This window comes from Leopardus geoffroyi, chromosome B4, assembly GCF_018350155.1.
Source record: "Leopardus geoffroyi isolate Oge1 chromosome B4, O.geoffroyi_Oge1_pat1.0, whole genome shotgun sequence".
NCBI lineage: Eukaryota > Metazoa > Chordata > Mammalia > Carnivora > Felidae > Leopardus > Leopardus geoffroyi.
Genome location: NC_059341.1, coordinates 82,690,295 through 82,703,737, shown reverse-complemented (window position 1 = coordinate 82,703,737; position 13,443 = coordinate 82,690,295). Strand labels below are relative to the sequence as shown.

The 13,443-nt window shown below is 35.5% G+C and overlaps 1 protein-coding gene across 1 annotated transcript; it reads right to left on the bottom strand.

Moving 5' to 3' along the window:
* Nucleotides 1-1,769: 1,769 nt before the first annotated feature.
* On the bottom strand, nt 1,770-2,699 carry LOC123590393 (olfactory receptor 6C4-like). The gene has a single exon (XM_045463542.1). The coding sequence runs from the start codon at nt 2,697-2,699 to the stop codon at nt 1,770-1,772; it is 930 nt and encodes a 309-aa protein (XP_045319498.1).
* Nucleotides 2,700-13,443: the final 10,744 nt, after the last annotated feature.

Below are 13,443 nucleotides of genomic sequence, written 5' to 3'. Positions count from 1 at the left end.
GCAATTGTACTACCAGGTATTTATCCAAAAGATACAAAAATACTGGTTCGAAGGAGCAGATGCACTCCAATGTTTATAGCAGCACTATCAACAATAGTCACATTATGGAAAGAGCCCAAATGTCCATTGACTGATGAATGTATAAAGAAGGTGTGGTATAGATATACAATGGAATATTATTTGGCAATCAAAAAGAATGAAATCTTGCCGTTTGTAATGATGTGGATGGAACTAGAGAGTGTTATGTTAAATGAAGTAAGTCATTCAGAGAAAGACAAATTCTATATGATTTCATTCATATGTGGAATTGAAGAAACAAAACAGATGAACATAGGGGAAGGGGAGGAAAAATAATATAAAAACAGAGTGGGAGGCAAACCAGAAAAGAGTCTTAACTATAGAGAACAAACAGGGTTATTGGAGGCAAGGTATGTGGGGGAATGGGCTAAATGGATGATGGGTTTTAAGGAAGGCATTTGTGATGAGCACTGGGTGTTACATGGAAGTGATTAACTGGATTCTATTACTGAAAACAATACTTATACTGCATGTTAACTAACTTGAATTTAAATTAAATAAAATCTTGGAAGAATAAAAAAATTGGGAGTAGTGCAGATTATATCTAGTACATTTAATATATAGAAAATAAAAAGAAAATACAATAAAAATAAAACACCAATTCTTAAAAACTTTGGATACTGTTTCTTAATTAAGGCATGCCCATCTTTAGGCATCCCTTTCATCTCAGCCTCCTTAGGTTCATCAAAATGATGCTAATGCTAAGGCACACTCATAGAGTCCTGTAGGTTTTGACTCTTGCTAACTTGGTTCATGATTCCCACTCTTCTGAATCGTCCCTTAGGAGGAGACTGGATATTCACTCTGTTAGGGATACCTTTGGTAATAGGTTTCATTTTAATTTCCTGAGTGGAAAGAGAGATAGAGTGAGAAATATTAACCCTACAACTGGAAACCCTACAACTGGAACTCCTAACCCTAAAGGAGACAGTTTCAGAATTGTCAGAGCAATAAGGATGAGAAAGAAAATTGTCTCAAACTTGAGAAAAGATACCCTTTATTGCAAGAATGGAACTTTATTGAAAGATGTAATTACTAGCCTCTTCTGGAAAGAGTGTGGTATTTCTGATAATTTGGACAACTTTTTGAAAGACTTTGATTAAAGTAAGAGCTTCACATATACAGCTAAACTTTACCAGAAGCCCAGGATCATCAGTCTTGTGACATCCTAGTAATTTTTATTCAGCTATTCCCTTCTTGTACCCAGACTAACAATGTTATCCAGTGACATCTTTTTCCTATAAAAATTTATCTACTAAGGGGTTACATTTATATCTTTAAAAATCATCTTAGAAATTAAAACAGAACTTAAAAAAACTATATATTAATTTGCTTTAAGATAACTATAATAAATACATTTCTTCTTAGCACAAATAATGTATTTTTATTTTAAATAACTATATTCTCAAAATAATGTGAAGAGTTGAATTATCTTACATTTTTGCAACATTTTAAACTGTCAAGTTAAAAAATCGATTAACTAGAAATAAATATGTGAACAATTTTTTTTGGGAAGAGTTTCCCCTCATTGGCAAGTTTGAAATATAACTTTGGTACCTCTTTACAATGAATTCATTTGAAGCATTGCTTTAATAAGGAGAGGATTAGAGAAGCTTTCTCTATGTTTTCCTGGGGAGAAATTTCATGCATATTGTTTAGATTTTCCTTTGAGTTTGAGGTTTTTACATTCATTAAATACTCATAATCTTTCTGGCCACATCCTTGAAGGCTTGTTTTACTTGTTTGTTCCTTAAGGTGTAAATGAATGGGTTCAATAAAGGGGCAACTGAGTTATTGAGCACAGCTACCCCCTTATTGAAGGCAACTCCTTCTTTAGCTGAGGGTTTTATGTACATGAAGATGCAGCTGCCATAAGAGAGGGAGATGACAATCATGTGGGAAAAACACGTGGAAAAAGCCTTTTTCCTTTGCTGAGCTGAGGGGATGTTGAGAATGGTCCAGATGATGTTTGTGTAGGAGAGAATCACCAGCACCAGAGTGACCACCAAGGTCACAACTGCTAAGATAAAGTCAACCAGCTCCAGGAATCTTGTGTCTGAGCAAGATATTTCTAGGAGGGGTCCATAGTCACAGTAATAATGATTCAGCATGTTGGAGGCACAGAAATCCAGCTGACTGGTCAGGATGATTGGGGATATGATGATTAGGAATCCAGCCAACCAAGAGCAGAGGACCAGCTGGCTGCAGACTCTGCTGCTCATAATGGTCATGTAATGCAGGGGTTTGCATATGGCCACATAGCGGTCAAAGGACATGGCAGCCAGAAGGTAAAACTCTGTGGCTCCGAAGAAGATGGCAAAGAAATACTGAGTGAAGCAGCCAGCAAAGCTGATGCTCTTGTTTCCAGTTGTGATGCTGAACAGCAGCCTGGGAGTAAAAGTGGTTGTAAAGGAAATTTCTAAGAAGGAGAAATTCCGGAGGAAGAAATACATGGGAGTCTGGAGGTGGGAATCCAGTAGAGTAAGGGTGATGATTGTCAGGTTTCCAATGATGCTGAATATGTAGGTGAGGAAGAGAAATATAAAGATTACAAGTTGGATCTCCGGGATGTCTGATAGTCCCAGCAGAATGAATTCTGTCAGAAAGGTTTGGTTTTTCATTGCTAACCTTTGCTGCCTATAAAGGTACAGAGGAATAAATCAGTGATGAGAATTGAAGAGGGGCTCAGGAACATTTAGGAGAAGCTAAGTCTTTTCTGTTGAGTCGGTTCAAATATCTATTTTTTGTCAATTTGATTCAAATGAGAGATTTTCTATTGGACAGAGAGGCTGGATCTTCACAAGAATTATTATTTTAAATTTTCATGCAGGAAAATTTTCTCCTTGGTTCCATTTTAGGCTCTTCACGCACTTTCCTAGCCTACCTTCTAAACCAACTCCCAAGTTGTCATTCTCTCCATATTCTATTTTTATTTTCACTTTGAACATTGAGTCTACTTTTGATCTTTCACTATTATCTGGTAACTTGGCAGTGATGTCTCATTTCCATCACTCTCTTGGTCTCAGTGTGAGAAGAAAAGCTGTGTTAGTTCACAGTTGAGGAGGCTTTAGGAGGGAATCAGCACTACCATTATAATTGCAGTAACCAAAGATGCCCTCAACTTCCCTCCAATTTTTTGAATTTGTGGACTGTTGTAACTAACATCATCGGTCCGTAAATCTTTGTTGCCAGTGTCAGCTTTCTTTCGGTCTCAGGACTCCTGTCTTAGATGGTTTTAGCAGTGGGCCAGGTGCTATATATCCAAGAAGATACCTGATATCATTTTCTTCCTTATCTATTGGTACTAATAACCATGTAATTTTACTCTGGCTAGACAAAGAGAACTGAAATCAAAAGTTGCAAATCTCATTTAAGAGTTTGGTGCTGGCACAAAAACAGAGACATATGTCAATGGAACAGAATAGAAAACCCAGATATGGACCCACAACTATATGGTCAACTAATCTTTAACAAAGCAGGATAGAATATCCAATGGAAAAAAGACAGTTTATTCAACAAGGCTGTTGGGAAAATTGGACAGCAACATGCAGAAGTTGCTTGCGACTAGTTATATCATACTTCAAGAGGTTGAGTATTTTTTAGTTTATTTGAGTAGTTTAGTTGAGTATTTTAGTTTATAAGTGAAGAACATTGTTCTGAATAGTTACATAGCTATTATGATAAAATTTAACTTAAATTTAAAATTCAGACTAAATTTTATTTAACCTTCTCTATAGTTCTCAAATTCTCAGAGCCTTTTTCAGCAGGTAACATACTTACAGTTTATTAATAAGTAAAATTTCCTCTGGCATGATCCTCCACATCTACCTTTCTTTTATCAAGACATTTCTGTCCCTGTACTCATCTTCTCATACCTCTTTTCAAAAGAGTAGATGACTCTTTTTGTGTCAGAGGCCAGTCTCTTTCTAACTCTTGAAAATACAAAGAAGTAACAAACATATTTATTTTACCATCTTCTCCATTAAAAAGCATTTTATGCACATTTACTTGGTTATAACTATGATAATAACTGTCATCACTTGAGTTGCCAAACCTTGTCATTATTTTATTTGATTCCTATAATAACTCTTTGAGATAGACTATCTCCATTTTGCAGATGAGGAAAGGGAGCTTTGGAGCAGTTGATAAATTGTTCCAAATCCCACTAGTGTCTTGTGGGGCCAGAATTATGTCCCGGTACTGCCTGATCCTTAGTCTGCACACTCAACTACCAGGTTGTGCTGCTTTCCCATCCTCATTCAGGAACAGAATGATTTGAACTATTATCTGAATCTTACAGATGAGATAATGTGCATTAATGATATTGTGAGGATAATAGTGGTGATGATGATAAACTGAGGCTGGTAAAATTTTAGTGGTTTGGCCAAGCACACATAGCTGCAAATTCTTCTATTTTATAATACACATGCACCAGACATGCTTCTTTGTTTTTTAACATATTTATTAAGCAGAGATTGCATATTCTTAAAAAAATTCTGTATTTTTATATTTTGTCTCAATATTGTCTTTGATTTTTTTCCTTCTAATATTTTCTCAATTTCTGCCTTTAAGTAATGGCTTCTTCCTAATTTTTCATCCTTAATCGAGATTCTAATGATGTTTTCTTACTCTGGCTTTACATTCCTCTAAATACATTTTTCAGAAGTTGTTGCTGGCTTTAGTTTTAAAATGTGTGAAACGATTCTGTCTTATACTTGCCTCATACTGTTAGGCCTGGATTCCTGTTTCTTTTTCAGTCCCATATTTTTACCTCTCTATAATACATTTTCTTTTGGACGTATTCCTCTCAAATTAAGCTTAGGGGAAGTTAGGGTACTAACAGGAACTTCCAAGAGCCAGTTTAGGATAAAGTTGCTTGAATACAAAAATTGATTTTTTTTCCATTTCCTTTCTCTCTTCCACTGATGAGTGGAACACATCACGACACATCATGAGTGTTAGCTGGTTCTGCTGGAATTTTGCATGTTAACATATATCTCAGCGTCTTATTTTTTTCCTTGTGATAAAGCCTATTTAAATTTCCAAACTCCTTGATAGGTTTTTTGGTTAAATGTCAAGAAATTTAATTTTCAAAAATAGTAACTCTTAAGAGGGTTCAGTAAGTGTTGGTTCTCTTGCCCTTCCCCTGCTTTTAAGGAACTTACAGTCTATTTTTAGAAAGATGTCATATACATAAAGTAGAAAATGGTTAATTATTGAATAGAATGCATCATTACATTAATTCTTATTTAAAAAATGTTATTTTATAAAAACTGACAGTTTTATCACTCCCAAGTTTTCTTTCAGAAGGTAGTTGAAAAAGTTCTGTTTGTAGACCATTGATCTAAATTTAATTTCCTGTATATTTATCCATATAAATCCTAAAGGAGATTTCTAGTATTTTCAGGCAAACTTTTAATAGGAAGATAGTCCTTACATTAACCCTGAAAAACACCTGGCTCAAGCTACTAGAGTCTTTCTCTGTTTCTATAGCCAAGACACTATAGAAATGGGAGTTTATCTCTTCCTCCACTTCTGGCAGATCTCCTTGTACAAATAGAGACAGAAAATCAGTAAATTGAGTCCATTTGCTAGGCACTATCATCTGAGTAAGACAACCCGTAAAGAGTGTAATTAGCATTTGTGAGATGCTTTGTGGAATTAAAAAAATTGTGGTAAAAAACATGGAACATAAAATTTACCATCTTGATCATTTTTAAGTTCAATAGTGTTAAGTATATTTACTTCAGTGTGCAACAGATCTCCAGAACTTTTTATCTTGTAAAACTGAAACGCTATAGCCATTTAACAACTCATTTTCCCCCTTCTTTCCTGCCTCTGGCAAGCACCATTCTACTTTCTGTTTTTATGAATCTATTTTAGCGCATAAATAAAATCATACAATATTTGTCATTTTGTGACTGTTTTATTTTGCTTAGTGTAATTTTCTCAAGGGATGTTCTCCTTTTTAAAGGCTGAATAATGTTGCATCATGTATACATATCATATTTTGCTTACCCAGTCATCTATTGATGGATGTTTGGGTTGCTTCTATTTTGGTTATTGTGTATGATGGTGCTATAAACATGAGTGTGCAAATATATCTTCGAGATCCTACTTTCGGTTCTTCTGGGTATATACCCAGCAGCCTGTATTGTTGGATCATATGGTAATTCTATTTTTAGTTTTTTGGGGAACCACCATGCTGTTTTCCATTGTGGCTATACTCTGTGGAATTTTTACATCAAAATGAACACCTGAATATCTGTGACACAGCATAAATGCAGAGAGATGCCTGATTCTAAGATAAGAATTAATGTAAATGATGCATTTTATTCAGGCATTAACTATTTTGTGATATATATTAATCAGATATATAATTAAGCATATATATCTGTATATATCTATCTCTGTGTGTGTGTGTGTGTGTGTGTACACACACACACACACACACACACACACACACACACACACCATCTTTCTAAGAATGGACTATAAATTCCTTAAGAGCAGGGGAAGGACAGGAGAACCAACACTTATTGAATGATTGTAGTGTTGGTTTATGCTAGGCATATTATAAATATATTATTCCTCTTTTTTGGTATTCTTTTATTCTCCAATAACAGTGGCAAAAACACACAGTATGGTCAAAATACATAGTTGTTAAATAAATGAAAAAAAGATAGTGCTCTTTTTTCTCTTCCCCTCCTTAGTTTGTTCTCTTTGGTAATTTACCACATAAATTGTATATAGGTTTTTGCTTTTTGGTCTAGTAACTAACAGGAACTTCCAAGAGCCAGTTTAGGATAAAGTTGCTTGAATACAAAAATTGATTTTTTTCCATTTCCCTTCTCTCTTCCACTGATGAGTGGAACACATCACGACACATCATGAGTGTTGCCTGGTTCTGCTGGAATTTTGAGCTGAGGGCCAGGCCTCTATTGGCAAGGTGTTTTATTTTTTTATTTTTTTATTTTTATTTTTTAGAGATTATTTTTTTCATAGTTTGTGCTCTTCCATCACCAAATAAGAAAAATCTGTATTTCTTTTATTTGTTATTGAATTTTGAAATGCTTTAATAAATGTAGAGTTTGGGCACACAACTCCCTCATGCTTTGTTTTCAGGATACTTATCTGTCTCTCATGGAAAGAGAAACCTCAGACATCAAATGATTTCAGGGGGGCTTTCATGAACTACTTTAAATTTTTAACACTGACTCTACTCTTAGGGAGAAGTGTTCATCTGCACCTAGACTCCCCCATCCTGTCTATCTAAGCCTCTTGGATAGGCTGAGTCGTTTCCTTGGCCCCAATACAGAACCAGGAATTCCAGATATTTTGTTGTAATATTCTTTTTCAAAAAGGTCAGTGATTGTTCTAAGAAAGAAGCCTCAAATGTCTTTGGGCATCCTATTTTTGTTCTGATCTTCTAGGTTCCCTGAAATAAAGAAATCCTAAGACCCTGAATCCTAAGCCCTCTACCCCTGGGCTGTGTGCCTATCTGGAACACCAGAGAGCCATCTTTGCTGTTGTTCCCAAGAATGTACTAATCTCGAGGATGTGTAGAATGAGCTAATGTCATCCAATGATGTGAATGTCCAAGCTCTTGTGCTTCCTTGCCTTCATTTTCGGTCTTTGATGAACAGCTTTATGTTATCATTTAAAAGTTCACATTTACATTCCATATAAATTCTGTAATAAATTCACTTCAATAGTTTTATAATATTGTTTGTAGATGTAAAAAGTTGGAAACAATTTGAATTTCCACCAATAGGGAAATGATGAAAAAATTTTGGGATATCCAAACTACAAAATGCCAATAAAAATGAATGGCAAAGATTTATGTGAACTCATTTGGAAAGATATATTTTTTATATTGCTATGTGAATAAAGCAAGCTGCTGAACTATAGTGTATTGTGTGATCCCCACTGGGTAAAAAAAGATATATCTCAATATCTCTATATCTTATATATGATATAAAAGTATATTTTTATATGCATAGTCACATAGATCTGGGAGAGTAAAGGATCAGTATTATCTTTATGAAGTTAGATGAGGAAGTGAGGGACATAGGGAAAGCTGTCTGTTTATACTTTGTACTGCATGAATGCTATAAATTACTTTTAAAAATTGAATTTTAGGTGACATACAATGTTATATTAGTCTCATATACAACATAGTGAATTGACCATTCTATACATTACTCAGTGCTCACCACAATGAGTATAGTTACCATCTGTCATCATACAATGTTTTCTCAATATTATTGACTATATTCCCTATGCTCTACTTTTCAGCTCCATGACTTATTTATTTTATAACTGAAAGTTTGTACCTTTTAATCCCATTCACCCGTTTCACCCATTTTACCAATCCTCCCTGCTGGCAACCACTAGTTCACTATGAGTCTGTTTCTGTTTGTTTTTTAGACCCTACATTTAAGTGAAATCATATGGTATTTGTATTTCTCTCTCTGATTTATTTCACTTAGCGTGATACTGTCTAGATTGGAACCATCAGCAAAATGAAAAGGCAACCTAGTGAATGGGAAAAGTTAGTTTTTAATAAAACCCCCCACACTCATATGATTTCATGCTCCATAAGCACAAACAGGTAACATTGATATAGCTATAAAATGCAAATATACTTACACTTGACTTTCAGGGCAAGTGTGAGATATTACCCATACATGTCCGTGGGATGAATCACAATTTAGGAGTCTGAAGTGGATGAACGGTGGCATAAAATTGAACTTGTTTGCTTTCCCACCTGTACTTATTGACCTAATTGTCCACAAATTTCACAAACTTATGAAAATTGAGTAGGAAAAACCCTACTCATCCTGCTCTATATCAGCTTAACTGTGCCACTTTTTCATTCTACATTAATTTAAAATGCACCCTGGACACCCTTGAGATAAGATTTATTTAAATTAAGCATAGTTAAATAGTGATAACGGGAAGCATCCTTCTTCAAAGCCTTTTTCCTTTGTTCTGACTTGTTTGAGCCTGGGTATGTGCTCCTTATGATTTTATAGCAGAATGAAGCATATTTTAAGTGTTCTATTCAGAAGAGAACTCAGCACGATCATTTGAGGACAGAAGTTAAAGATCCCAGGAGACCAACATTTAGAGCATACTAATAAACTCTATTTTGTTGAAAACTCTGGAATTGAACTTTTAATAAAGGGTTGGGGAAGAAGTCCAAAGGGACTCTGAGGAAGCTAATAGGAGAACATCAGTGTAGTACAAATGCCTTGTTGAAACTGCAGTAATGATAGTAATTAAAAATAATAACAGGCAATAGAAAACAACATGTTTTTTGAGCAGTTTACTACATGCTGTGCATAATGCTAAATAAGATACCTTTATTACATTTATGTATAACCCTAGACAATATAATGTAATTATTTGCTTGATGTATAGAACACTGTATGTCTTCCCAAAGGTAAGATAGTAGCACTTGGGGCATTTGCTTTCTGTTGCTGTGGTGATCTTCATATTCGTCAAATAACATGAGATATGGAGGAGAGGTTAATATTTTTCCCAGTAGCCCCTTTTCTTTCCCGTCAGTCTTTTGTGCCCTGATAACTATTCTGAGATGGAAGACTGGAGGCCCTGTATCCTTCTTCCATTTCCTAAGTCTTGAAAAAATCCCTCTTCTACTTCCTGACTGACACTCTTGCTCAAACTTCTTCAAATCCATTATCAAAGTCTAAATATTTTATTTTATTTTAATTCCAGTGTAGTTAACATACAGTGTTATATTAGTTTCAGGTGTACATTATAGTGATTCAGCAATTCCATATATTACTCGGCGCTCATCAAGATATTTCTTAATCTCTCTTAATCCTCATCACCTATTTCATCCATCCCCCACCCACCTTCTCTCTGATAACCATCAGTTTGTTCTCTGTAGTTAGAAGTCTGTTTCTTGGTTTCTCTCTCTCTTTTTCTCCTTTGTTCATATGTTGTGTTTCTTAAATTCCACGTGGGTGAAATCATATGGTATTTGTTGTTCTCTGACTGACTTATTTCACTTAGTGTAATACTCTCTAGCTCCATCCATGTTGTTGCAAATGGCAAGATTTCATTCTTTTTATGGCTGAATAATAGTCCATTGCATATATATACATGCACCAGATCTTTATCCAGTCATCTATTGATAGACACTTGGGCCGCTGTCATAATTTGGCTATTGTAAATAAGGTTGCCATAAACTTAGGGATACCTGTATCACTTTGAAATAATGTTTTTGTATTTTTGGAGTAAATACCTAGTAGTGTGATTACTGGATCATAGAGTAGATCTATTTTTACTTTTTGAGGAAACTCCATACTGTTTTCCACAGTGGCTGCACTAGTTTGCATTCCCACCAATAGTGTAAGAGAGTTCCTTTTTCTCCACATTCTTGGCAACACTTGTTTCTTGTGTTTCTGATTTTAGCCATTCTGACAGTTGTGAGGTGATATCTCATTGTAGTTTTTTAAAGTTTATTTATTTTAAGGGGAGAGGGGCAGAGAGAGAGGAGGAAAGAAAATCCTAAGCAGGATCTGTGCTGTCAGCGTGGAGTCCCATGTGGGGCTCGATCTCACGAACCATGAGATCATGACCTGAGTCAAAATCAAGAGTTGGATGCTTAACTGACTGAGCCACATAGGCGCCCCGCCCCCCTTTGTAGTCTTGATTTGCATTTCCTTGATGATGAGTGATGTTGAGCATCTTTTCATGTGCCTGTTGGCCCTCTGGATGTTTTCTTTGGAGAAATGTGTGTTCATGTCTTCTGCCCATTTTTTAATTGCATTATTTTTTTGGTGATAAGTTTTATAAGTTCTTTATATATTTTAGATACTTTGCAAATACCTTTTCTCATTCTGTAGGTTGCCTTTTAATTTGGTTGATTGTTTTCTTCAGGTGCAGAAACTTTTTATTTTGATGTAGTCCCAACAGTTTATTTTTGCTTTTGTTTCTGTTGCCTCAGGAGACATACCTAGAAAAATGTTGCTATAGCTGATGTCAGAAAAATTACTGTCTGTGCTATCTTCTAGGATTTTAATGGCTTCATGTCTCACATTTAGATCTTTCATCCATTTTGAATTTATTTTTGTGCATGGTATATGAAAGTGGTCCAGTTTCATTCTTTCATATGTTGCTGTCCAGTTTTCCCAACACCATTTGTTGAAGAGAATATCTTTTTCCCATTGCATAGTCTTTTCTGCTTTGTTGAAGATTAATGTGCCATATAATTGTGGGTTTATTTTTGGGTTTTCCATTCTGTTCTATTGATCAACGTGTCTGTTTTTGTGCCAGTACCATACTGTTTTGATTACTGTAGCTTTGTAGTATAACTTGAAGTCTTGAATTGTGATACCTCCACTTGTGTTTTTCTTTTTCAAGCTTGCTTTGGCTATTAGAGATATTTAGTGGTTCCATACAAATTTTAGGATAGTTTGTTGTAGCTTTGTGAAAAATGCTGTTGGTATTTTGATAGACATTGTACTAAATGTGTAGATTTCTTTGGGTAGTATAGACATTTTAACAATATTTGTTCTTCCAATTCATGAGCATGGGATGTCTTTCCTTTTCTTTGTGTCATCTTTAATTTCTTTCATGAGTGTTTTATTTATTTTTTATTTTTTAAAATGTTTTATTTGTTTTTGAGAGAGAGAGAGAGCTCGAGTGGGGGAGGGTTAGAGAGAGAGAGACCCAGAATCCAAAGCAGGCTACAGGCACTCAGCTGTCCACAGAGCCTGATGTGGGGCTCGAACTCATGAACTGTAGGATCATGTCCTGAGCCAAAGTCAGATGCTTAACCGACTGAGCCATCCAGGTGCCCCTCTTTCATCAATGTTTTATAGTTTTCAGGGTACAGGTCTTTCACCTCTTTAATTAGGTTTATCCCTAGTTATTTTATATTTTTGGTGCAATTATAAATGGGATTGATTCATTGATTTCACTTTCCGCTGCCTCATTATTGGTGTATATAAATGCAACAGATCTCTGTACAGTGATTTTTGTATCGTGTGACTTTACTGATATCATTAATCAGTTCTAGTAGTTTTTTGGTGGAGTCTTTGGGATTTTCTTTTTTCTTTTTTTTTTTTTCAACGTTTATTTATTTTTGGGACAGAGAGAGACAGAGCATGAACGGGGGAGGGGCAGAGAGAGAGGGAGACACAGAATCGGAAACAGGCTCCAGGCTCTGAGCCATCAGCCCAGAGCCCGACGCGGGGCTCGAACTCACGGACCGCGAGATCATGACCTGGCTGAAGTTGGACGCTTAACCGACTGCGCCACCCAGGCGCCCCGTCTTTGGGATTTTCTATATAGATCATGTCATCTGAAAATAGTGAAAGTTCTACTTCTTCCTTGCTGATTTGGGTGTGTTTCTTTTTCTTTTCTGATGGCTGCACCTAGGACTTCCAGTACTCTGTTGGATACAAGTGGTGAGAGTGGACATCCTTGTCTTGTTCCTGACCTTAGGGGGAAAGCTCTCAGTTTTTTCCCATTGAGTGTGATGTTCCTTGTGGATTTTTCCTCTAAGGCCTTTATTATGTTGAGGTATTTTCCCTCCAATCTTACTTTGTTGAGGGTTAGAGTGAATGGATGTTGTACTTTGTCACATGCTTTTTCTGCATCTATTGAAATGATCATATGGTTCTTATCTGTTCTCTTACTGATGTGATTTATCACATTGATTGATTTGTGAATGTTGAGCTACCCTTGCCTCCTGGGAACAAATCCCAATGAATCATGGTGAATGATTTTTTTAATGTATTCTTGGATTCCGTTTGCTAGTATCTTGTTGAGGATTTTTGTTACCTGTGTTCATCAGAGATTTTGGCCTGTAGTTCTCTTTTTGCTTTTTGGTACCTTTATCTGGTTTTGGTATCAGGGTAATGCTGGCCTTGTAGATCGAATTTGGAAGTTTTCCTTTCTTTTCTATTTTTTGGAAGAGTTTGAGAATAGATGTTAACTCTTTAAATGCTTGGTAGAATTCACCCATGAAGTTCTCTGGTTATGTATTTTTGTTTGTTGGAAGTTTTATAATTACTGATTCAATTTCATTGCTGGTAATCAGTCTGTTCAAATTTTCTGTTTCTTCCTGGTTCAGTTTTGGTAGTTTATATGTTTCTGGAATTTATTTGTTTCTTCTAGGTTGTTCAGTTTGTTGAACAGGCATATCATTTTTCATACTACTGTCTTACAGTTGTTAGTTATTTCTGTGGTGTTGGTTATTTCTCCTCTCTCATTTCTGATACTGTTTTTTGGTTTCTCTCTTTCTTTCTCTCTTTTTGATGAGTCTGGCTAGAGGTTTATCAATTTTGCTTATCTTTTTAAATAACCAACTCCTGGTTTCTTTGA

Coding starts and splice junctions, on each gene's coding strand:
- LOC123590393 (XM_045463542.1), bottom strand. CDS start 2,699: ATGAAAAACCAAACCTTTCTGACAGAATTCATTCTGCTGGGACTATCA.